This window comes from Pyrgilauda ruficollis, unplaced genomic scaffold (genome assembly GCF_017590135.1).
Source record: "Pyrgilauda ruficollis isolate IOZ18807 unplaced genomic scaffold, ASM1759013v1 scaffold9, whole genome shotgun sequence".
NCBI classification, from domain to species: domain Eukaryota; kingdom Metazoa; phylum Chordata; class Aves; order Passeriformes; family Passeridae; genus Pyrgilauda; species Pyrgilauda ruficollis.
In genome coordinates, this window is record NW_024531043.1 from 5872063 (window position 1) to 5898136 (window position 26074).

The window sequence follows — 26074 nt, forward strand, 5'->3', positions numbered from 1 at the left end:
ACCATAAAATTAAGTAACATTTTTAGCCAGATGGTACAGAACCTTGGGTGAAATAGCCAGGATTTTTTCTAATGCCAGTATTAAGGTGTAGTTCTAGAACTGCTGCTCTTCATAGTTCTGTTTAGTAGGTGCTAACAAAACACAAATCATCTGGTCTGCCACACCCTGGATTATGAATTGACTGAGCTTCTGGCAAAAGTAATTAATTTAACAGACTCCATTTTGCATGACTAGCTATTCGTTTTCCAAATACTAGGAGTGATCTAAGGAATTATACTATTAAGTAATTATTATGTGCGTGGTAAGTAGCTTAAAATTGAATTTTTTGCAAGGATCCATCAAATACTACTTCTCAAATTCTGAAAATAAAATTGTGACTTTGTAACCTATTAGAGCCTAGAGTGGTTTGAGTTGGAAGGGACCTTAAGGATCAGGTAGAGCCAGCCCCCTGCAGAGATACCTTCCACTGGACCAGGTTGCTCCAAGCCCTCTCCAGCCTGGTCGGGAACACCTCCAGGGATGGAGCACCCACAGCTGCTCTGGGAAGCCTGTGCCAGTGTCTCACCAGTATTAATTAGATTTATTTGAGCAGATACAATGAAATGGAATGAAAGCAAATAATAGGATGTTATGAAAGTGCCTTAAGAATTTGTGGTGTGAAGGACAAAAACCTGTAGTAGATCAGATCTGAGTAAAATCACTTCAGAGTAATTATTCACCTTTGTCATGGCAGGAAGGAGTTGGCGTAATTGTAGCAGGAAGCTTTACTATCAGGATTGCTTTGGATTGTTAAAAGGAAGATGACTGAAGCAGTAGGTGGTAGAGGTGAAGGCAATGCTCTTCCAGTTTGACCCAGTGAGCCTCAGAGGTTAACTTAAAGCACAGTGGAGTCTGCAGCTCCAGTTCAGCTTCAGTGGGCACCTTGCTATGGACTTGTGATAAAATAAAGGGCAGTGATTCAGAAATTACATTTCTTTTCTCCCTTGTTGGTTTTTTGTCTGTTGTTTTTTTAAAGAATATAATAGTGAGTTAACTCCATTTTCATGGATTGCTGACTTTCCTACATGGCAGGAGTCTGTAAAACTAAATGTTTAATGGAGAAAAGTAGAAGTGTATTAAGATGCCAGTTTCTGTAGTTTTTTTCCTGAATTCTCAGCTGAGAAATGCTTTGTTATTGAGATCCTCTTCTAGAGAAAGTTGAGTAATTAAATGAAACTGTGACATGAGTTGTCTTTTTATAAACAGGTTCTTGAAATGTGGAAAATGTACCCCAATATAAGTAGGCACTTGTTCCTTCTAAAACCAGGTGCTGATTTTGTAAATTAGTGCTAATAAAAAAGTCTAATGAATAATACACTTGTCTTCAAAATATTATGAATAAATGGAGGAAAGTAACAAATATTTCTAGTAAACGTAGGTGTTTACAGTTGGCTACAAAAAATACATTCAACAGTGTAAAAATGACACATTACTCAGTGTCCTTGAATAGTCTTTGACTATTTTTATCCTTTTTCCAGTCTTTTCTCTTTATTAAAAAAGTTATACACTGTAGCTACTCTCTGTGGTTTATTCATGTAGAATAAGAATCTGGAAGGGTTAACATCTGATTATTAAAAAAACAGCTCCAAACAAAAAAAAACCCCAGAACTCTCTGCAGATCTGCACTTCTGCCACCACCTTCCCTCATCCCCAAAAGTTGTAGCGAACAGTCTGTTAGGGTGGTTGTTACTGTGTCATAATATTGCATTATTTTATTTACAGGAGTCTTAAAAATAAGTTTAAGCTATTTGCATTGTAACTTGATAAATGTCAGCGTGTTGTGGAAATGTCCATGATTGAGCTAAATGTAGACTGAATAAAGATCTCCGTAGATCAGCTTGCTTGCTGGGAATTATTTTTGCCTTTCCTATTCTGTGAGTAAGCCAAATTACCCAATATTTCACAAAGATTCTTATCTCTGGATGTGCCCTTGGAATCACGTTTCCACAGCAACACAAAGCTACTGATTAAAAAAAAAAAATCCCTTTTAAACTTCAAATCAGAAGTTTAAATTTCATTTAGAGTTTTAATTAGCATGTTTGCCGGTAGCATTGTGTATTTTGTGTGTGTGTACTGAGAGCAGCCTGTAGAACAGCCACGAGGGGAATAATCCTCGAAATGCTGGAAGGACGTGCCGTGGAGGGGAGGCCTGCAGCAGCGTGGCAGAGGAGCAGGCAGTTGTTTTTCAGGGGGAAGCAGCAGCGCTGTGTGGGATGCAGGGCTGCCAGGAGCTGGCTCCGTTCCTGCCGGCAGCTGCGGCGTGCACTCACTTGTTCCAGTTCTGCCCCAAATGAAACATGCGAGGAATAGCAATGGCTGGAAGAACATGCAGCAGGCATTGTGGCAGAAGGGGCTGAGCTCTGGCACTCGGCCACACGTGCCTGGTGAAAGCTTCCCTTGCCGGAGTTCATGGAGCGGGGCGCGGGCCCGAGGCCGCGCTGCGGCGCCTTGCTGGTCACTGCTCTTGGAAGCAGCCCCGCCCCGGGCTTCTGTTTAAAAAGGAAGTTGGTACCAGAGAGTAGAAGGATAAAAACTGACTTTAAAAGTTATGTGGTGCAACTTCTTGGGTTGCAAATGCTCATTTGTTTATTTTGTGCAGCTGCGCCTGATGTTTTACTTAGTCAAAACTGTGTTATGTATTTACAAGATACTTAAAATCAGCAATGATAAACTCTGCTGCTGGGGCTTGTATTGATTTTGACACGATGTTGCAAAAGTATCTAAATAACGGTGCCTTTGCAGGTTGTCACAGGTTAGTAACCACGGCTTGAAATAGGAATAATGTTGTGGCTACAACAGTTGGGAAGTTGCAAAATCTGTATTTAAATTTATCACATTGCAGATAAATAGCACTCACAGCTCTATGGTTGCTTCAGCTTGTGAGGCTGCACATGATTTGGGCGGAAATAAATCCTCCCTTCTGAATATTTAAAGTGTTGGTGTCTAGATTCATCATAATGGGACAGTTCTGATCAGTACATGTGCTTAACGATTAAAAAATAAAAGCTATAAACTGACACTCTTAGAGTTCTTGATATGGGAACTGTTATTACCACTTTACAGATTTTTATCTTCTCTGGAAAAAAGTCAAGATAATAGAAAGTTCCTGACTTCAGAAGATGTCCCAGTTAACTGCTTCATTGCAAATACAACCAGCTGTTGTGAGGTTTGGTAGAAGCTGGCAGCCCAGACAAATAGGTTACACTGTGCACACTGGGACAGCACTGCCAGAATGCAAATAATCTAAATTTAGGATGCACTGGGAGGCGGATGGGATGTGCTGTGCAGCTGATCCTGGTCGGACTGCAGGGGGAGCACGGGTGATCAGGAGCTGCAGATGAGATCAGTAATTGCGGCTGCGGCTGCAGCCCGCAGAGATGAGCCGCTGCACGGCTGCAGGGAGATGCACCAGGGCCTGCATTTGCTCTCCTTCTGCGTGGTTTTGTTTGCAACTACTGGAATGCACCCTATGAGCAGCAAATTTCTTCAGCAGAGCTCTGGGGAGGAGTGTGTAAATCTGCTGCTGGTGGCAGACAGTGAACTGCTGGGTGGAGGGAAAGCTTGGGAAGTGGTTCAGTCTGCCTTACAAAGGACCCGGTTCTGTGAGTTTAAGGGGTTTCCTGCATAGTCAATCAGTTATTTCCATAGGGCTTCGTAGGCAAAATAGGGGTCTGGTTGTAGCCTGACTCTTCAATTCCACTAAAGTTCAGTCTAACGTGTAGCTTTTACACTTTCCTATAGCACGTGTCAAACCGAGAAAGCATTTTTAAAGGGTCACAGAATTTACATAAAGCAGTATGTGCTTTAAGGGCTGTGGCTGAGAATGTGAAATGGTGTTAACTAGATAATACAGATTCTCAGTGTACCTGTATTATGCATGACATTTAAAATATTATGCACCAGCAAGTGTACGTGACTGCTTGTGTGATTAGCTTCTTGCTCATAGAAGTTGAGATAATCCCTTGGATGTTTAATCAAGTTACAGAAAGGCTTATATTTCAAAAAGTTTGACATCAGAAATAAATCCAGTGTCCCTTTTAATGTTTCAGCTAGACAATATTTAAGTTTTTCTCCCCTCAGCTGAGGCAATGGAAGCTTAGCTGCGCTAGTGTGGGGAAACCTGATACAAACAGAAGGATAACTGTATGGGGAAGGTACCCTGGAGAGGAAACTGGTTGCATCTTTATTCCAAATATGCAGCTTTTTTCCTCAGTGAACCAGGTGTATTATAGTTGAACCATCAGAAAGCAAAACTAGCCATCCTTTTCTAAATGAGAGCATAAACCTTTTGCAAAGAAAATGCTTGAAGGACTGTAGGTGAAACAGCTACAAGAAAGGAAATCTTGGTATTTTTAATTGATGAATTCATGTTCATTTAATCTGTACAAGGAAAGATAACGTATTTTCCATCAATAAGCAACCCTTGCAAAGCAGTAACTGATTTATCAAGTATTTTAAGAGATTGGGAGCTTTTATTTAAGCAGCATCAATGGGTAAGTATTGACGTTTTGCCTTTTTGTACTCTGCATAGCTGCTGCTGTCCAGTCCTTTGAAAGGAAGTAAGATTCTGCATTGTGGCAGAAAAAATGCTCAGGTCAGTACAGAGGAGGAGGCAGGAGGTTTGTTTATAATGATGAAATGGCCCATAGGATTCTTTCATTTCTTTCCCAAATCCAGGTTATTCGTGCTTCTGAGTTATTTCTGGTTTTGTTTTCTGCTTGTGACAGGACCTCACTGGTCTATTGTAAACACCACAGGTGATGAGCTAAGAAAATTACTGGAGCCCAAGTGCTCTTGGAGGCGATGCCAAGTTCCACTTACAACACTGGGTTATTATCTATTTTGGGACTGAGGAGCTGCTAATGTGTTATCTATACATATGCAGCAGCCACAGTTGTAATGAATACTTGCTCAGCATGTGGCATTTCAAAGCTCCCCATGGAGCATTTGAATTCAGTGTTTCTAGAGGCAAATAAATGGTGCTGTCTGTGGGTACAGGCCAGGGTTGGGGACGCAGGCAGGTCGAAGGGATTGAGTGGGAAAACCGTGCAAAAAGGAATCTCCTTACATATGCATATGCTGTATGAACATCTTCCTGATGACCCTAATTGACTGAATTGTATGTCCATTTGAATAATGAAAGTGAGAAATTTTAAACAGTTTTGCATCCAGTGATGACAGTACCATCTCAAAAACACCTTGTTGCACCGTATTTCTGCTTAGTTGTCAGAGCCTTGATGTGGCCAGGCATTTGAATTCCTCTAAGGTCTCCTTTTCTAATTGGATTTTTGCATTTTATTCTGCTTTACCAGGTCACCAGGTACCTGGACATCCCAGCAGAGTAAGGCAAAATAAAAGTGTATCAAAGAAAGTTCTGGGACTCAATTATAGAATATTGGTAGGATGTAAAGCCTCCTTGGCTAGTATGGTTCTATTTTTATATTAAATAGTTGAGGCTAACAGAAATGTATGGAATGTAGGCTTGATTATTTTTTAATTTCTTAATAATTCAGTAGCAGCCTTGAGTAGGGACAAAAATAATATAAACACATCTAAATTTTAATTAATTAAATTAACATATACTTCTAATATGGTAGAAGTTATGATAATGAGATGCTTTGTCATTTATATAAACAAGACCATAGAAAACATACTAAAACTTGTTAGAATTCATAGTCCAGATTTCAGAAAATGACGTATGTTTTACTGAGACTTTTAATTAGACTCAGGCTGTCATGAATGCGTAGGCATGTTGAACAGAGATACTATTTATTGAGCTGTTTATTGGTGTAGCTGGGAATGGCGTTCTGAGCTCCTGGAAAGAGTCATGCACATGTAGGAGGCAGTGAGTTCCTTACCATGGGTCACAGTCACTGTGATCCCCATTGTGCTGCTGCCTGCTTCCACTCCATGTGTGTACCTGGATGCAGCTTTCTTTCCTCAAACTCTTGTTGTCTTTGGAATTGAACTTGGAAAGGTGTTGGCACAAATTCTCCATCCCTTTGTTCTTCCGTGTCTGTGTGGAGGTGCTGACAGTGTAGATTGATGGAAGCATGAAAGATTGTGACAACTGCTATTAGTTTTGGGGGCTGGACACAGGATGTGGTATTCTGCTGCTTAAGAGAAGGTTTTTCTGCACCCCAAAGTGAATGGGTTAACTCTAGATGAACTTTCTCAAACTTCTGATGATTGCAGCCTATAGAAAAAACCTCAGACTTGGTTGTTGCACAGGCTGACAAAGAGGACAAATACCTTCTCCTTTGTGCAGTACCCATGAATCAGAGACCCAAGTCAGCTGGGAAAGCCAATGGTTGTAGAGACCAAAATAGGCTGGTGGAAGAACAACAGTGTTTTTGTCAGTTCACCAAACTGAAAGATGTGTCACTGTCACCTCTCCCCATTTGATAAAAGTAAACAAAATGCACCACCCCTGTATTAAATAAATTCACATTCTTTCTTTCTGAATTGAATGAATTTAATGTTCATTGTAATTGATGTTATTGATTCTCTTCTAGTTCTGCTTATGATAATGTCAACAAAGTTCGAGTTGCTATAAAGAAAATCAGTCCTTTTGAGCATCAGACATACTGCCAGAGAACTCTGAGAGAGATCAAGATCCTACTGCGCTTCAGGCATGAGAATATTATTGGAATAAATGACATTATCAGAGCTCCAACTATTGAACAGATGAAAGATGTGTATCCTTTCAAAGTGTTATTTGGCATCATTAGTAATGGTTGTCTCCTCTCTTTTGATTGTTTCTTCCCCTTCATCCTCTTCCTTCCTAAATATTAATAAATGTTGGCTTCTATTATTGTAAATCAAAAAGGAAGTTAATAGTATTTGATCAGTTTATAGTTTTGATGTAGATGAGTACTAGTTTAATTCTTTCTTTTCCAGGAAAAGAGAATAATTTCTATCTTCCAAGGCAAAGAACACAACATTGTAGAGAAGATTTAATTTAGTCACATAATTCTAGAATTATATTTGCTCTTAGTAGAGCTGCTGTTACAACTCGTTGCTTTGACGAGAAATAAAATAGCCAGACTCTGCTGTAATTGTCTCAAATTTTCTTGAATTAAGGGGGAAGAAAATTTAACTCGTTCCTGTCCTGCCAAAGAAAAAAAAAAGCCCCTTCTTTCAATTTTCATTGCAATCTTATTAAAAAATAATCTGAATGAGTATATTGGAATTTAATATTGGTAAGGGAAGGACTGTTGTGTTCAATGTAGCATAATAAATATATATAGTAGAGAAGAGCACTGAATTTTAAAAGTGGGGAGATGGTAGAGAAAATTGATCAGAAATTGAGATCCTCTACATTCCTGCTTTTATGCAACTGCAAACAAGTATCTTGGAAGCTTATTACTCATTAACCAAAAAACCACGCTTTGTTTCTTGGCAAGCAGGATAGGAATCAGATGAAATTAAGATTCCAATAAAAGTCAAGCTCTACTATGAAGAAATAGAGGTTTATGATGATTAATTTGAGAGGATCAAGTGCTGGGGCCTCTTTATTCTGTAAAGGGCTGCATCATGTAACAGGATTGATTGGATTCCAAACTTCTAAAGCAAGAATCAGCCACATGATTTCATAATTGTCATCAGACAGGCAAATAAGAGAGAAAAGATGTTCTAGAAGTTTCCTTGGGTACTGTACGTTGATATCTGACATGACACCAAGTTTTTTTGCTGCCTTACATCTAATACCTCACAGATACATTGTGCAGGATCTTATGGAGACAGACCTTTACAAGCTCCTAAAGACTCAACACCTCAGCAACGACCACATTTGTTACTTCCTTTACCAGATTCTGAGAGGGTTAAAATATATCCATTCAGCCAATGTTCTTCACCGTGACCTCAAACCTTCCAACCTGCTGCTTAACACCACATGTGATCTCAAGGTGAGTTGAAATTTCTTACAGATTCTCCTGCCATGGTCTTCATAAACGAACTGCTGTAAGCATGAATGTGGGGTTTTTACTGGGTATTAGTGTGATTTTTGTCCTGGAAAGATTGCCAAAACATTATTTGGTTTGATAAGATAATTATCAAGATTTGAGTGACTAAGAATCTGTTAGACTGCTGTAATGAGTGCATCACTGTTTCCATCTGGAGGCTGACTTGGAAACAGCCTCTTTGAAAGATGGGTGAAAATCCTGAAGCAGCATCATGTTTACCTCAGAAGTAAACTCAGAACTGTGTATGTTTCAAGATTTGGTTTCTCTGTTTACACTGTTAATGTTTTGTTGTTGGAAAAGGACTTCATATTAGTGGGCAGCTAAAGCAGCATGTGAGATTCAGTGCTGATTAAATGCATGGCAATTACTTAGGGAGGGAATGTTCCTGATTTGCATTTCCAGTGATGAGCTCTGTACTCGTTAATACTACAGAAGGATGAGCTTAGAGCTGTTATGATTCTTGGAAAATGTCAGTTCAATGCTTAGTGGCATTCAGTAAAGCAAACCAAGTGTGAAGAAATAGAACAGAAATAGAGAATAAAACGGAAAACATGCCATTCTGTACCTTTCATTTGGTTTTGAGTCTTCAATGTGATCATAGTTATCAACTTCTCCCAGTGACATGAGGAGAGCAGGATTTCAGAGTACTGCTCTCCATAACACAAAGAGCTATTTAGCCTGGTTCTCCTCTGCTGGAAGGAGTACAGAGGAATCCAGTAGAATTTGCCAACATTGATAACGTTGTCAGTGGCATAGGGACAGTGACTAGGGAGCAGTTGTGTTCGCTGTCTGTACCTATGGAAAAGGCTGGGAGGGAGGAAAGGAGCAGGTGAAGTTTACTTGCAGCATTGTTAAGCTGTGGAATTTGGTATCACAGAGCACTGTAGATATTGCAGTTTCTAAAAAACCACCAAGCAAGTTAGCAGGAAAAAACCCTCATTGAGTGCTCGCTGTGGTTTAGAGTCCCACAGTGGCAGATCCATGGAAGATGAGAGAGGCATTGGAATTTGTTCCCGTTTTCACTGTACATCACATATTTGCTGCTGGCCACAGATGGAGTGGAATTACTGAGTTTACAGTGTTTGATCCCAGGTGGTACAACTGTGTTTGTTGAATACTGTGTTGCTCCTAATTACCCTTTGATTTTTAGTGTAGCTCTAACTTTCCCTATAAACAAACCACAAAACAAAAATGCCCTCTTCAAAGTGTGAACCAGTTGTGGGCTGTACAGGTTTGTCACAATTCCAAGAGTGTCACACAATTCCTTGCTGTTTGTATGCTGGTCCATTCTAAAGACTGGCTACATGATCAATTTTGTCTACATTAATGAAAACTCACAATTAATAAAACAACCAAGAATTGTTACATACTGTGGCAGACATGAAAAGAAGGTGATGAGAGACAGACTCTTAAAGGAAAATGCAAGTTACTGTTTGTTTCACGATTTTACCAGTTACTCAGGAGATGCAACTGTTTGAACCACCATCTTATCAGTAGCAATGAATTTCTCTGTTTCCTTTTATACAAATACACAGAGGCACAGGCTACTCAACAATACAACTGCAGATATTTCAGTATATAGTAGTACTGTTGGTGTCATTTCATTTGCTTAGTAAATGGTTGCATGTACATGATCATCCTAAATCTTCCCATCTGCTTGATAGCTTCATCCAATTTTAAGCCACCTCTGTTTAAAAAACCCCGATACTGATTGCAAGAACATTGTTTTCAATAAGTGGAAACTAAATATATAGATAGGATACTGGTTTTTATTTATTATTTTTAAATTTATTTAGCAGGGAAGTAATTTCTTCTGTCTCAGTAGCATCTGTTCTGTCTCTCCAAGGCATGAAGTACTGACTGACATACCCGGGTCTTTCATTATGTAGTTTTTTACTCTCTGCTATGACTTAGTGAAAATGCCAAGACAATTATTTGCCTGTTACTATATTGCTCTCAGATTACTTATTTTTGTCACTGTTTTTGTTCTCGTGGAGAAGCCTAAAAACCAGCTCCCTGTGTGTCCTGTGGGCACAGGGTGAGAAGGGTCTGCCCCCCCAGCTACAGCCAGAGCTGTGCCCATCCCTCACCCGGGGCTGCACGCAGAGCCCTGCATCTCCAGCGTCCCTTTCACTCTGTGCTGTCACTGCTGTCACCTCTGCAGCCAAAACCTCTTCCTTGCAGCTTCAACCTTGAAGTCTTTCTCACTAATGGTGTTTCTGCTTTTCTGCTTAACCTGTTTCTGCTCCAGTCAGCAGGGGGTTTTTGTCATTTTAATGAGCTCTCTTTGTCATTATTCTTCCTTTCCATCCCGTGAGCATTTTTCTACTTGAGTTGAGAGATTCAGAGACATCTTCTGTAATTCAGTTCTTGCTTTTCACTTTGGACCACAGAGTGTCTTTCTTCTTTTGTTTTAATAGTAACAAACCCTAGCACTTGGCTTTTGTGTAATACTGAAATTCTGCACAAGTCTCTTTGCCTGTAATCTTATCTAGTTTTTTCCGAGGTTAGGAGGAAGAGATTACAACAGTTTTGCTTGCTGCATAATTATTTTCTGAAGTCTCTAAGCTGTCCTCTACAGTTTCTTCATTTCTGTCTTTAGAGGAGGCTCTTCTGATTATTTGTACTGAGTCTCTTTATGTAAGCTAATTGCACACAAGACAGCTGCTCTGTTCCTGTAGCCTGGGAGAACTTTGCCATGCTTTAAAAAGGTTCTTTTTGGGGTTGTTTTCTAAGAAATCAGGGAGCTGGGTTTATTTTTTTAGTATGTAGCTAAAGTAATGGCATGCAGCTTGGCTTATGGCATTCATCATTGCCTTTTCTTCAGACCCTCTGTGTAACAGTCAGCTGCTGAGTTTTGTCTTTCAGGTACAGCTTTTATTCAGGTGAAGTATTTCTTCCCTAACTGATCTATCAGTTATTTCACTGACAGGATGTCCCTACAGGAAAATTAAGAAATGTCTGCCGGGGCAAAGTGAGGTTTCTGTGGTTGTGGTAGGATTTTCCATTACTGACTTTATTGACTACAGCCTATTTTCACTTCACATTTTCAGTATAATTACTGTATACAATTAACTATTTAAGAGTAAATATTATAAAACAAATGTAGCAGAGGAACCTCCCACTGTTTGCCACTCCTACATTTGATGCCTGGTTTTCCTGAAAGTATGTATTCTTTCATGGAAATACACTTTGTGTGGCAATCATAACCTGGTATTTTTTTGGGGGGGCAGCAGAAGCTTGTGAATGTGTCTAATGTGCCACTCAACAACCTTGCCACTGACCTTTGGGGTGGTAAGAAAGGAACAGCTGCTCTGCTCTACAACAATCTGTCTTCACATTTTCAATTTTCTTAATTTCTCTCTAGACACTAAATAGCTCTGAAAACCATGGAGCCTCCTTACCAGAGCATAACTAAAACCACCTTTTTCTTTTTCCTGAACTCACTAGTCTAAATCGGTGTTTGTTTTTCTTTTCATAGTTAGATAAAGCTATTTTCCTTATAAGGGGTTGAGAAATATTTTCTTGCTTGTGTTTTGTTTTTGGGAGATTTTTTTTTCTTTTAGGCTTATGCTTCCTTCAACAGCCCATAATCTCTCCAGTCTACCATTATCTCATGATTGGATAGGTTGTTTCTTATGCAAAGATGCAATTATGATGATAGCTTTTGTAAAATAGGGTGTTGAACTCGGTTACAAATGTGTTGGTTGCTAATTATGTTTTCTGGAAGTCTTAATTTCTATTCATTTTGTTTTCTGGTGAGTTTCTGAGAGGTTGGAGCAGTGGATCTTTGCCTGTTTGGGAGGTGCTGTAAGCAAGCCCATAGTGGAACATAAATGATGAACTGTTTATTCTTACTGGCCCCTGAATGGCAGGTGGATATTTTTTTAATTGATCCAAAACATTTTTCTTCACTTTTGTGCAATAACTTTTCTAAAAACATAGGTTGCCATCTCTGCATTTGTGGATGTTACATCATTGACTGGGGAATGGTGAATCAGTAATGTTATAGTATTGGAAATGTGTGTCTAATGTGCCTTTTTTCCCCCTATTTACTTCTCTACAACCAGATTTGTGACTTTGGATTGGCTCGCGTTGCAGATCCCGATCATGATCACACAGGATTCCTGACAGAGTATGTGGCCACACGTTGGTACAGGGCTCCTGAAATCATGCTGAATTCTAAGGTAAGGGCCACAGTGAGCTGCTGGGGTGCTGCTGTTGCTGCTTACTCCCTTGTGAGTTCCAGCTGTGCTTATAACAGCAAGCCCTTCTGTGGTATTAGGATCAGAATGCATGCACAGTCTTGGGGAGAAGTGGGCATGGTTTCCAGTAGAGCTACTTGAAATAAATTGTAATTCCAGAATCAGTTACTGGGTACTAGAACTGAGAAATCACGTGCTCAACTTCCCACATCTCCAGTTCCTTGCCAGTCATGCTTTCATCACCTGCTGTGCCACTGAGCAGGACAGGAGTGCTGGGAATGAGCATTCCACTGCTGCCTCCATCAAGGCTGCAAATGTTCCTTTAATGTTATCTTGACAACTTAAGTTTAGAATGTATAATGAGAGTGAATCTGATTCTGAATGAAGGCATGTGATCCTTCTTATGTGTCAGTCTTAATTGCATACCCATAGTCTTCATGAAATCATTCCTTTGCTTTTTATATATTTGGAATTACTGTTGTGTTCTGTGGCCGTTTAAGGTGCATCCAGTCCTTGTGTGGGTGGTGGGTGTCCTTCAGAACCCCTGTGTTCACTCCCACAGCCAGACACTTGTTAGCAAAACACCTGGGTGACACCTGGAGCTGTATTTTATATTCTGGGACACCTGTTCCTGTAGGATTTACAGCTTTTCCAGTGGATGGGTTTGTTTTGGTGTGTCAATAGCGTGTCCAAGCACTTCAAGAAAATAGATGTCTGACCAATTGAGGGCATTTTCCCCCAGCTTCTTTTATTTTAAACTCACATCTTCTATTTTAAACCCTCACAGCACTGGGCTATCCACATCTGCTTATCAAAGGCTTTCACAACAAATACATTTTGTCTTTGTAAGAGGTGGTCAGATTAAAAGTTCCTGACTTAATGTGTGATTCCTTTTATGATTCTGGTGCCTTGAACACAAATGGTGAAGGGATGACATCCTGAGGAGCTGGTGCCCAGTGGCTGTGGGGTCAGTGGGGACAGAGCCTTCCCAGGGGACAGGCAGTGGCAGCAGGCCAGGCACAGTGGGGCTCTGTCACTGACGGTGTCACTGTGGATGGCACGGGTTAGCCATACACGTGGATATCCCCCTGTTTGTTCCATTCCTGTTGTACCCCAGTGACTGGTGTGGTCTCCTCCCAGCATCTTCACCTCTTCCTGCCTGTCATGTTGTACAGAGCAGCCAACCAACAGCCGTTGATGTGGCCATTTCCCCCTTTGCCAAAGGCCTGGTCCTGGAGTGCTGCTTAGATCCCCTCAGGGACAGCTGCTTTCACACATGTTCAGCACTCTGTCAGGGGCTGTGCAATTCAGAATACCTGGTTTCCAAAATGTTATAAAATTAGGGAATCTCAACAATTTGCGGTTGGTAACAGATTTAGCTAAACTTAAAAAATCCTTTTGGAAAACCGTATCTTGGAGACTTCAGTTCTTTGAAGCTACCCCTTCAAAGTAGTGTTTTAATATATGGTCCTTAATTATTTCATTTGTACAGAAAAACCAAACAGCATGAGCAAGCACGACTCATCTGAAAAAGAAAAAGATGATTTGTGTGCACTTTCACAGTTTACTAAAGTAACATGCTGCTGCTATTATATAAAAATTTGACAAAAATGTGCTTCTGCTTCACTTGCAGGGTTACACCAAGTCTATCGACATCTGGTCAGTGGGCTGCATTCTGGCAGAGATGCTCTCCAACAGACCCATCTTCCCAGGAAAACACTACCTTGACCAACTTAACCATATCCTTGGTAAGCTTTATGGAAAAGCAGCATTTCCACATCCATCTGTCTCTCTCCATCGTTTCTGCCAGCTGGGCTGGTCTTTCTCCAGTGGGCACTCTGCAAGGTGTGGATCCGCAGGTGTGTCCACTGTCCCCTCTCGTTATTTCTCAGCAATTGCTACAGGTAATCATTGTTTTGGGGACAGCTAGAGAATACTTGGCAATTTGTTTACTACATCAGCAGATGCATTTTTAAAACAAAATTTAAAAAAATAAATTAAAAGCTCATATATTATTAGGCATAGGTCAACTTTTTAAAAATTTCTTTAGGTACACCACTTACTGGGATCTTTCTAAGAGATTACTGATCATTAGAAAACTCAGATCCATTTATCTATTTAACAAATGGTTTTCAGTAAAAGTTTCTTAAATCTACTCAGGTATTCTGTAACCCTAAAACATTTGGTCTGAAATCTCCTTCCCAGCAGTTTTAATACTGAGTTTTAGCAAATATGATACAGCTGTGTTAATGTGATTTTCAGAGAATGCACTATTGTTTGTATTCCTGTTTTTTAGGTATACTTGGATCCCCTTCCCAAGAAGATTTGAATTGTATAATAAATTTAAAGGCCAGAAACTACTTACTTTCTCTACCACACAAAAATAAGGTACCATGGAACAGGCTGTTTCCAAACGCTGACCCCAAAGGTATTTTATATTCTATTACATTGTATCCCAGCAATGGCAGGATGGGAGCTTCTATAACCTAAGAATTTATCTTTGTATTGGAAGTTGAACATGCAGGCGCCTTAAAATAGCACTGTAAATCTAATATAAAATCATAAACCAGCACAAAGCCCTCACACTAGTTTATCTTTTTAATGCAATTTTTAGTAACTCTAAGATTACCTGTTGTGGCATTTGGTCTTAAACTTACATGTGAAATCCAAACTCTTGTCGCTGTCCTTGGAAGTACAGTACATTATTCAAGAGCTGATCATCAGCACTGGATTCCGACACTGGCATCAAACAATCTTGAACTTTGTTTCTAACTTCAGATAGGAGGCAGCTGCTTGCTGCTGCCCTGGGTAGAGTTATTACAGAGTTTTTGCAGACTGTGCATCAGGTGTGGCTTAAACAGGGTCAGTGGTTGGGATCCTTAGGTGCCATGAAAGCTTAACATTTAATGGGTTAAATAATTCAGTTAGGATGTGTGGAGAAAAAGTTATAGAAGCAAGGAATATATTAATTGTTAACCTTTCTTAGCAAGGCTTTAGTAAAGAGTGATTTTTTTTTTTTTGCTAGATAGCTTTTAATTTACCTTTTATACTCAACTTCGTACAGTTTAAGGGTGGTTGTGTTCACAGTACAGTGCTTTTTTACCTGCTCTAGTACAATTCATAAGTCACTTCTTTTTTAACTGATATGATAATTTACTCTTAGTGGATATGATCAGGTACTGAATTACCATGTAAAAGCTGATTTCTGCAGATGGAACTGTGTGGAGCTGATTATCCCTGTCATTGAGGAAAACAGCAGTGATTTATTCTGCTTTTATAACAGTGCTCATCAGTGTGAGAATCCTCCCTGTGGGCTTTGACAGCTCAGATGGCAGCAGTGCTGGTACCTCAGCTGAGGGGGAGTGTGCGTTTGGTGCAGCCCCTTGGCAGTGACACCCCGAGGGCAGCTGTGCCAGGGCAGCTGTGCCAGGGCAGCACTCAGGGCAGGGCTGCGCTGTGCCCGGCGGGAGCTCCCGGCGCTGAGGAAGCCACAGCAAAACACAGAGTGATGGCTGCAGTGCAGCTCTGGGGCTTTGGGAGCTGCCCTCGAGTGCAGGGGCGTCTCTTGTGCACTGCTGAGTGCTGCAGAGACCCAGAGGAGCTCCCTGCAGCGGTGGGGTGATGGTGACGGTGCATCCTCCCTCCCCAGGCTGCGCTGTGACCTGAGGTCACAGGTGTGCTCCTCATCCTGGTGCAAAGCTGCAACTGCTGCACTGCATCAAGAAGCCTCTGTTAAAATTCTGGTTCATAAATGATGTGGTGAGGAGAAGAAATGTGATGGAATTTAGGATACTGCAGGTATCTTAGGGCTTCTTGCTCCTATAATCAGTTTTTCCTCTTCTTGGAAAAGCGAAATATGACCAATCAGTAGCACTGATTTGTGATGTCTGTCCAGAGTTTCACCAGACCTCACTCTCTGCTTACTGAATCTTCAGGTTCTTTATGGATTCTTTGCGAGTTGTCTTCAACAGATTTTGCCTGAATCTCATGAATATAAATGTATTTTCATCTTCTCTGGAGAGTATCTTCTCTGCTGCTGGTTGTGCCAGAATATTTCACTGTGGTGATCTAGAACTCCTAATGACTTCTGGATGATATTTTCATCTGTAAACAGCCAAGTTTTCTTTTCAGAATAAGAACATATTCATAATTATTTCAGAAAAGCTCCATCTTAGTTTGGATTTTGGCACAAAAATCCAAAGCATTTTTCTGAGAGAAGAAGTCTCATCTATTTAATTTCTGTTGTAGTTCAAGCCAGATTGTGCTGTAGGATTCGATGCATGGCTTGCCTTGCCATTCACTGTGGGGCTGAAAGGCTTGGGCAGGGTAACACCTCTGCTGGAGCAGGTGCTGCCCCGGAATGCTGAGAGAGGGGCAGGCACAGCCTCTGTGCCCAAGTTCCAGCTCCCAGCTACAGCGGGGGAGCTCCAGGGGGGAGCTGCCATTAGCACAGACTTTGGGTTGTGGGTATTGTCTGGGTAAGGTCAAGCTTTGTGGCACTTTTTTGGAGTGTGTATTAAACCCTTGCTACTTTTTTTCCTCTTAGCACTTGATTTGTTGGATAAAATGTTGACCTTTAATCCTCATAAGCGGATTGAAGTGGAGCAAGCTTTAGCCCATCCATATCTGGAGCAGTATTATGATCCAAGTGATGAGGTAAAGACGTTGTTAAAATGTAAATATTGATAAAATGATCCAGCTGATTATTTTCTACTTTACTTCAGGGGTTGTATTTCTACTGCACTAATGGAATTGAAGAACAAATTGCATCAATTTACTAAAGTTTGTATTTCTCACTTTAGTACAACACATAGGAGATGCTACACAATAAATAGATACTAAGGTGTCCTCCCTCTCCAGAAAATGGAGATTCTCAGCTCTTGTGAGGCCTGGTTTTATAATGTCTGAGGTAAAGAAGGAGAATGACTGAGTTTGCCATCAGATTATGCTTTAAAAGCCTGAATCGGAACTGTAGTTTATATACAATTCTGAGGAGATTTCTGGCTCCTTTTTGTGAAGAAATAGGGGAGGAGGAAATAACCTAGTTTTACTTAAGGGCCAGATATGTTTATTCCAATAAATAAAAATGTTTAAGATAGTATTTTTCTTCAAGTACATACTGAGTTATGAGCCTCAAATAAATATTTCAACTTGTAGTTAGGATTTGACTAGCTACTTACTGTGTTTCATGTAAAATTTGGTAAACTAATACATAAAGCACACATAGGACTAATAGGGGGAGTTCTGCCTTGAAGACTGCTCAGTGTTAGATATTTTTGTGAAGGACATCTTCAGACTTTTCCCCCATCCATAAAAGGACTGCATGAAATTCAGCAGCACGGTGACATTAAAGTAATCATATTTCTTTGTGTTATTAAGCCTGTAGCTGAAGCACCCTTCAAGTTTGATATGGAGTTGGATGACTTGCCGAAGGAAAAGCTGAAAGAATTGATTTTTGAGGAAACTGCAAGATTCCAGCCAGGATACCGATCTTAAATCGTGCATAGGTAAAGTCACAGCAACAGGGGACACTCGGGCACGGGGGACATCTGGGACTTTGGTGCTGCTGGTGAAATGTAGGACTTCCCTTTCCCAGTACCCAGTAACTCCCTGTCCAAGGAGCTGACCTCAGTTCTGTCCTGTTTTTGAGGAAAGTTTCTGTTTGCCCACAGCACTGAGGTGTCCACATGAAATCCAGGCAACTGTCCGAGGTGTTTACCTTACTTGTAGGTTACATTTAGGGAATAAGAATTGCATTTCAATAGTGCTGCTTAGAATAAAAGCAATGGTAACACTTTGAAATGCAAATTTTATTTTAAAAAAACATTTTAGGGGGCAATGTTCTTCATATTTTACAGATATATAATTTTGTCATATGGCTTCAAATGCTCTTTAAAAAACCTCCTCCTAAATGTAATATACAGAGGAGAAATCTCTTAAGTTATTTTAAAGGAAAAAACCCACACATGAAACTTCAGTAGGAATTATCTTTAGTTTTAAGTAGCTCCCAAATAGTGTGAGTAAATAAGAATAGGTATTTAAGTATTCATAAATGAATTATGATTAATCTTCCTAGCATTTTGAAGGTCTGAAAGTTCAATTTAAGATGAAATGTACTGACTGACTTTTTTTTTAAATCAATGACCTTAACTGGTCTTCCTGTACCACAAGGCTTGCAAGTCTCAGGAGTTTCATACCAAATTGGTCAAACACTGACTTGATTGGAGTACCTGTGAAACTTCTGTTATACTGATAGGGGAAAGTATCACATTTTTATGAGTGGAAAGGAAAAACAAGCCAAAGGCAACAGGCTGCCCTGGGTTTCCTGCTTTGTGCTCTCTGTGCTTTCCCCCCTCAGAGCAGCATTCTGCAATCACGCTTTGCGTGGGCAGTTCCAGCAGGAAGGTGAAGTTTTGAGCCAGGGCACTTCCTTGCTGCCAGAAATCCACAGCTCTGCTGGCAGTGTGCAGGAACTTTGTGGCTTTGCTATAAGCAATAATTTTTCTGCACTAAAAATGTGATTTCAGTTTCTGCATTGCATGTACCCCCAGGTTTTCATTTAATGATGAATTAATAGGAAAGAAAAAGAAAAGAAAGTGGGGAAACTTTTAAAAGTACAGTTTTTACTTTAATAGGGTAACTGCTGTTGCCACTGGTTTAAATATTTAGATGTATAGAAGCTCACAAATGAACAAGTTTCAGTTTTTACAAATACTGCATTTTGTGTATTTAAGCTTGCTAGGTGATATTGGAACTGTTGTAATAATGAAAAGGTAGGGAAATCTGAGGTTCACACACTGGTTCTGTTAGTTGGCATTGTTAATAGAGCAGACCTGGGACATAGTAACTGGCTGGTGTTAATGTCCCACCCATGTTTTCTGAGTGAGAACAGAGCTGTGCATGTGCACCTGGTGGAAGAAAGTTACAGAAATCTTTAGGAGCAAGATGAAGCCTGTTCCTAATAGGGTGTAGTCTTAAGGAAGGATAGTGAGTGGTTACTGATGTGGTAAATCATGGTTTGTGATCTCATGCTTGCCTCTTTGCTCAGACCATACTTACCTAGGTTGTATTAGGGATTAAGGGATAAAAGGATTAGGGATAAAGATATCAGTGATCTGTTGCTAGCAGAAATTTCTGGTTTGATAAAATCCTTACCTTCAAATGCTACTATGCAGAGTTGATTTGGCCAGCATAATACTGAAATTGAAACATTGTACTTAGCTTGGTGAGGATATGCTGGTAATTTGTCCGAGTCGTCTGTGGTTAGGATTGCCAGCTATGCCATAGCACAACAGTTTAAACATAGCTGCTTGACATCCTAGTGAGGGCCAGTCCCCAGGAGTTGGCTTCAAGTGCACAGTAACAGTGTCCTGCTGTGCATTCCTGTTCTCCTGCACACTCCCTCTTTGCTCAATCAGCCAGCTCTTCTCACTGGGCTGTTTCTCAAGATTCAAAGTTTCCCCTGAGCTGTGGGTTTTGGAATTGAGAAGAAATATGAAAATAACCGATTTTTGGTTCAGACAAACCATGTTACTTCATTGATTAGTTATGTTTAATCTTCTTAATCTTTTGAAGAATTAATAGTTTAAAATGGAATGCCCTGAGATCTGCTGTCTCTGAATTCTTTTTTAACATCTGTAGATCCTGCTGGCTCTGGCTGATGGTGAACACAGTGTGCACAGAGCACAGAAATGGGAAAGGGCTTGTTTTAAAAGGTGATGTTAAACTTGCTTCACTGAAATATATCTCTGCTCTCTTGTAGGACAAGGACTTAAAGGACTGGGCATGCTCAAATGTTGCTGTTCCTCTTCCCAGTTCTTTATTGTTGGTCATGTCTTGTGGCCTCTCTCAGCTTATCCACTAACTCCTTTGAGCCATTCAGGAGGGCGGTTCCTGGTAGTTTTGGCTTTTCATGCTTTCAATGAATCTTTTAAGCCTGAAGAATTGTAATTGACACTCCTATGCGTAATGCCCATTGTTGACCTGTTGCAGTACTGTACTGTACGTGCACCTACTGCTGCCCGTGTTTTAACTGCTTGCTTTCTGGTTTGAAAGATGCAGTGGTTCCTTTCACTCCTGGATCAATATCCAAGAAGATAATTCATTAACCTGTAAGACGTTTACACCATGAACTGTGTTTTTCTGACTTTACTGAAGTCACTGGCATTTTTTTTTTAGAAAAGCTACTATTCAGGGCACTTTAAGTCAGTGACATCCCAGATTTTTTTTGCACGTCCTTTTTAAATAGAAATGGTTGGTTAGCATCCGGCAGAGTGTACCATTATGCTATGGATTGCAGCATAAGTTGTGTTCATGTTAATCTTGCTTATGCACTTGTTTGGGTGTCCTGTGCTGTACATACAGGTATTCTATCCAGTGTAAGAGCCACATAGGAGCCCAACCTAACTGAATTCATCTAAGAAACATTTTTCCATGTATTGACAAAATTTGTACCTTTTTCTCCCTGCTTTTCCTAAGAGAGATCATTTAAAGTTTACCCATGTTGGAGGCGTACTACTCCCAAAGTTCCTACCGTGCAGTAGTGTTTGTACGGCCTGTGCAAAGGCAAGGTGGCAGCTGCAGCTGCTCCTTGCTCCCTGAGTGCTGGAAGGGTTAACACAGACCACGATGGCACCGTGACCCCATGGCCAGTGCTTTTCCTGGGCGAGGCAGCCGTATCTAGTGGCAAGCAAGAAAAGCAAGAAATCAGAATATCATGTTAATTAACTCAGTCTACATCCTGCTTACCAATGAAATGCTTCAAATGAGGATTGATAGTTTTGACATTTGAATCTAATCACTGACATTTAGATTCTTGCAGAGAGGAACACTGCATCTTCAAATGAGAAAGTTTGATTTTACTTTTGCTCCTACAGCATGTCAGCATCTCAAGTTCATTTCTTGCAACCTACACTATGGTGATTTGTAATCAAGCCTCCATGAGCTCGTGACATGAAGTACTGTTCTGTTGTCAAGTACTATCAAACTTTTCTGATAATGCTGAGTTAGGACAACCAAACAAAGCTAGCACTAAATAACATCTAAAATTGTATACCTTTTAATGATCTTTTCAAGTATTTGTTACTGAAATTGTATAATGTGGAGTTTACTAGGTGTTATGTTCCAGTGCAGTGCCTCCTTTTCTTTCCCCACTGCTCTCTGTGGTGAGAAATTTGCCTTGTTTAAAATAATTACTGTGCCCTCGCATGACTGTTAAAGCTTTCTGTGCAAAGATGATTGTCTAAGTGCCACATGCCTATGATTGAGAAAAAAAAATAATCTATTGTTACCTCTGAGTTGTGTTCAACTGAAATGCTATTCAACAAATAACTTAGGAAAAATAGTTCTATTTTTAGCTTTTCATATCTCTGCTGTCTTTTTCTCATTTTATTTTGGCAGCAGTGAAGAATGGATTGTATAAAGACTGCTTGCTAATATGAACAAAATGCACTTGTAATTCCTGGAAATAAATTTAAATCTTATATCTTCACATTAACATTAAGAATTAGTTTTTGGTTTCCTCTTGGGTAATGTCTTTGAATGGAAATCAGGTTCAATTGCTACTGTAGTACATAAGGATGCTGGCTGGTTAATAACTCCAGGCTTCCTCATACCATTTAGTCTGCTCTTCAGAGAAATCTAGAAAGCCATTAACTTAGACTCCAGTAGATAAGGGTGCTTACAAGATTCCATTTCAATTTTGTTTTCCTATAGTTTAAGTGTTAATCTGCCAAAACTAATTTTTAATAAGCAAGGGTTCATCATTAAAGGGCATTTTCTATTGGGAAGTTCCTGTGGTACATAAATCTCTGACGTGGGGAACAAATTCGGAGCATTGTCAGGACACTGCACAAGTGATCATGGAATCGTGGTATGGAACCTATGCTAAAAACATTTCTGTAGAAGAAATATGCACTTGACTGTTGATACCAGTGTAGAAATTTCTCTTGACCTTTCTACACATCTTTACCAAAATGCTTTTCTCACTCAGTTTTGAAAAGTTGAAATAGTTCTAGAATCTCTGCTACTTGCATGATCATCATTACAACGGGAATCATTTTTGGCATGGTTGGAAAGATGACTGTTACTGAAATTAGTTTGTAACACCTCCGTTTTAATTTATTAAGGAAGAACTTCGGCAGCTTACTTCACCCTTCTCTTTCCCAATTCTTTTTTTTAATACTGTCTTTAATTTGGGATGTTTGGGTGGTGTAGACTTACCCTTGCATCCTGTCTCTCTGAGTGAGAAGCCGAGGATTTGCTTTACCTAATGTCTGGTGCTTTTGGGCTTTCTTCCTTAGCTACTTTTGCTGGATCCAATTGGCGTCCATCAGGATCCATAACCACATTCATCAGTCTTTTACTGAATCCAATAAACATTGTTGGGTTGAATTTGTTGATGCGTCAAATGCTGAAGCACGATTTTTTTTTGGTGAGATTTTAAAAATAGTTTAAAGAAGGTGCCTCTAACAACACTGTGTTAGGTCAGTTATTTCATCATTTTACATTGGGTTCTTTTCTTTATGCAGTTTTTATATTTTAAAGCGGAGAACAGCAACTCTTAATCGAAGTAGCATGCATATTTCATGGTAAAGATGCTTTGGGAATAAGGAATGTAAACAGTTCACTGTCAAAAACATTCCAACCTTACAGCTGAAGAAAAATATGCAAACACAAAATTCTCATGGATACTTTGGCAAACAAGCCTCTGACTCTGCTGTCCTGCCTGTGGCCAGACTCTTCCTCACCCCTGTGACACCAGAGCTGGGCCGCGTGCGCCGGGAGCTTCCGGGAGTGGCAGCGGGGACAGAACTCGGCAGTGGCCAAACAAAACCTGAGGAGCTGAGCAGGGCTTTCCTTGCAGAATGAGAGAAAGAAAAACCTGTTGTTGCTGCCCACTGTAATATGCTATGATATATTTATACCATGTCAAAGTTGTTTGCTGAGCAACTGTACTATAGATTTAAACTTTATTAATATATATTTGCTTATGTTAGTGTAGTTTATATAGTCCTTGGTTATTGATAAATTTATTGTGTTGTTACAGCACAGTGATATGGTATAAATATAGGTCTATACATACACACCATATACTTATGAATTTGGTCCCTTGCATAGTACTTTTATATTTGTACAGCAATGTCTTCAAGCAATCCCAGATTTTAGGGGAAATATTTTTGTAAATGCAGTGGTTTAAACAAAAAAGTCCAAACAATCCTTTTACTAAGTTTTAAATACATTTGTGGTTCAAAATGGTTTAGTTAACAATTGAAATCAAGACACTAAATTAGTGAAAAGTGCACATTAGTAAAGTGAAGCTTACAGTGGTTTTTGTAGCATGTGCTGTGATCAAACCAAGTGACACATCGGCAGAAATGTAAAAGTTGGACTACATGTGTAAATCTAGAACAAATTTCTAAAGGTTGCAGCTGGTTTACTTACTATTGTTGCCTTTTCTCGTGTTGTATCAGTGTAGAGCACTCTTAAAATACTCAAACTGCTTTGTCTTTGCTTTGTACTGTTGGTGCCTTCTTAGTCATGTACCCCACAAGTCCTGCATAGCTAATTTAGTTAATGGTAAGTTTAAAATAAAAAAGCAAAGGAAGATTTTATAAAAAATAAATAAATCATTTTCTGTATGTTCTTATTCATTGTAACAATTAAACATTTATATTGTGACAGATTTGTGATTTGGTTAATCTGTATAGATCAATTGTAAGTAGCAAAGGTTTATATTTCGTCTTATTCTTTTGATGTTGTAAACGTTTGTGATTTTCTTTTTTAAATCAGGTAACTTAATGTTCTGTTTTGTTTTTGGCATCTGAATCTTGTAAAAACAAATGCAAAGAAAATCATTAAATTGTGTCCCTGTATTACCAAACCAGCATAGTTCCGTGCATATCTAGAACGACTGGGACTTTGCTTTGGCCTGAGCTGGTCCATTGGCTGAGCCAAACCCGCCCCTCCTTGGAAGTGCACGGGGAGCAGCCTGCAGGCAGAGCTGGAGCTGCTCAAGGTGTGTGTCCCCCTGTGTAACTGTACCAACTTGTACCAACTAAATTAGGGAAGCCATCCCAAAAAAAAAAAAAAAAAAAAAATTAAAAACCCACAGATGAGCTTTCTTTATAGACAGGCAGAATGTTTTATCTTTGGTGTGAGAAAATTATGAAATCTTGACCCATTGAATGATGCAAATCAATGTCAGTGTTACCTGATGGTTCACAGGCTTTTTCACAGACACTCTTTATATGGATATTCATATTGCACTGTTCCCATGAAATCTTGAAAATTTTTACTTGTGTAATCCTTAGAAACAAAATGTTTTCATTTCAGTACAAAAAGGTTTTTCTCCAACCAGAGATTTGAAATGTGTGATTTCTGGGAGCAGTGCAAGTAAGTTCATATCACTGTCATGGACTTCTAATTCTTCTTCAAAGAATTTAACTCTTAAAAGGTGTAGCTGGATAATGGCAGCTAAAAACTTCTCTAGTTAATATGAAAAGCAAAAAATGTGACCTGAAACTAAAGAAAGCTTAACCATAACTGGCAGGTGTGTAACAGCTCTGAGATTGGCTTGTAAAAATGCATCTCTCATTCCCCTCCTTGGCTTTCACTGCAGAATACAATTTTTTCCCCCCAAGAATAATACAGAATTTCATTTTCACCATGTTTCTGTGTGTTCTTAACATTTTTGTTGGCTGTGGCTGTTCCCCTGGCAGAAGGTGTGTTCACTGTAGCATGCACTTCAGGAAGGGACTTCAAGGTACAACTGCACAGCTGCTTGGCTCCAGGAAGATTTTGACAAATAACTGATCGACTTAATATTGTTGTGATCCTTGTTTCAGTGGGATTAGTTTGAAATACATCACAGATTTCCTGTGTTTCACCAGAAGTGGCTGTAAGCTCTCCATCTGTAAGCTTCAGGTGTAGTGGGCACTCCTGAGCTGTTGGGCACGTGGGTTGGGGTGGTGGTTCCAGTGAACCCCCAGGTGCTGGGGAGATGCTGCACTCAAATACTCAGGAAGGCTGGCAAGGAGCTGCTTTTGAGGACAAGCCGTGTTTGTTGGAAGAGATTCATGTAGGTCTGATGGCATCAAGCTGTGTAGAACTCTGACCCAGGACTTTGCAGACCAAAGATAATTCTGTGTTGTGCATGTTTCATCTTCAGTTATTCTTTCTACTAAATTGCATATATGTAACACTGAAAAGCTTAAAAAATAAAAAACACTTGAGGCATGGAGAAGACTCACAAACATCATTGCATCAGTGTGTGCCAGGTCTGTTGGCAGTTACCTTGCTCTTCTCACCACACAAGTCCAGGTAGCTTCAGAAGGAGTTCTAGAGCCTCAACTCTGCTTCCAAAGGCAACGTCAGTGTGTCTGCTGAACACCACCCTGGTCTCAGGGGTGTTCACATCCCCGGCAGGAAGGCAGCCCTGCTCACGTGCTGTTTGTGTCAAGCTTGATCTTGGGAGTTGGATGTGAGAACTGTTCTGTAACCTCTCTTTTTCTCCTGTAATTTATAAATTGACACTGACAACTTTCCTTCAAGTGTTTTCTAAAACTGCCCTTTTTTTCAGTACACCTTGCTATTGACAATTTACTTTTCTCTGTGTTTAAACAGTCTAAACAACTTTCACTTGTTACAAAAAAAAAATTCTATGGGATTTGTGAGTGTTCTGATGATAAACAGCAGATTATTGATCCTGTTAAACTGATGTACCTTGTGAATACTGAAAACTTCCTGCAAAGTCCCTAAAGCTGCCTCTTGTTTTCCTCTCAACATGCACACACACAGAACCCATTTTTCCTGAAGTTCCTTCTCTTTCCAGCTGATTAATTAGTGTGGTAGAAAAATGGGTGATCC

The 26074-nt window shown here is 39.9% G+C and overlaps 1 protein-coding gene across 1 annotated transcript in view; it reads left to right on the top strand.

Moving 5' to 3' along the window:
- Positions 1 to 25448, top strand: part of MAPK1 (mitogen-activated protein kinase 1) — a 35007-nt gene extending 9559 nt beyond the window's left edge. The window contains exons 2-9 of the mRNA XM_041489115.1: positions 6555 to 6737; positions 7757 to 7946; positions 12074 to 12190; positions 13842 to 13956; positions 14505 to 14636; positions 16755 to 16864; positions 17588 to 17715; positions 19971 to 25448. Coding sequence (XP_041345049.1) covers positions 6555 to 6737; positions 7757 to 7946; positions 12074 to 12190; positions 13842 to 13956; positions 14505 to 14636; positions 16755 to 16864; positions 17588 to 17704 — 964 coding nt within the window. The 3' untranslated portion in view covers positions 17705 to 17715; positions 19971 to 25448. The remainder of the gene's footprint in view (positions 1 to 6554; positions 6738 to 7756; positions 7947 to 12073; positions 12191 to 13841; positions 13957 to 14504; positions 14637 to 16754; positions 16865 to 17587; positions 17716 to 19970) is intronic.
- The last annotated feature ends 626 nt before the right edge of the window (positions 25449 to 26074 follow it).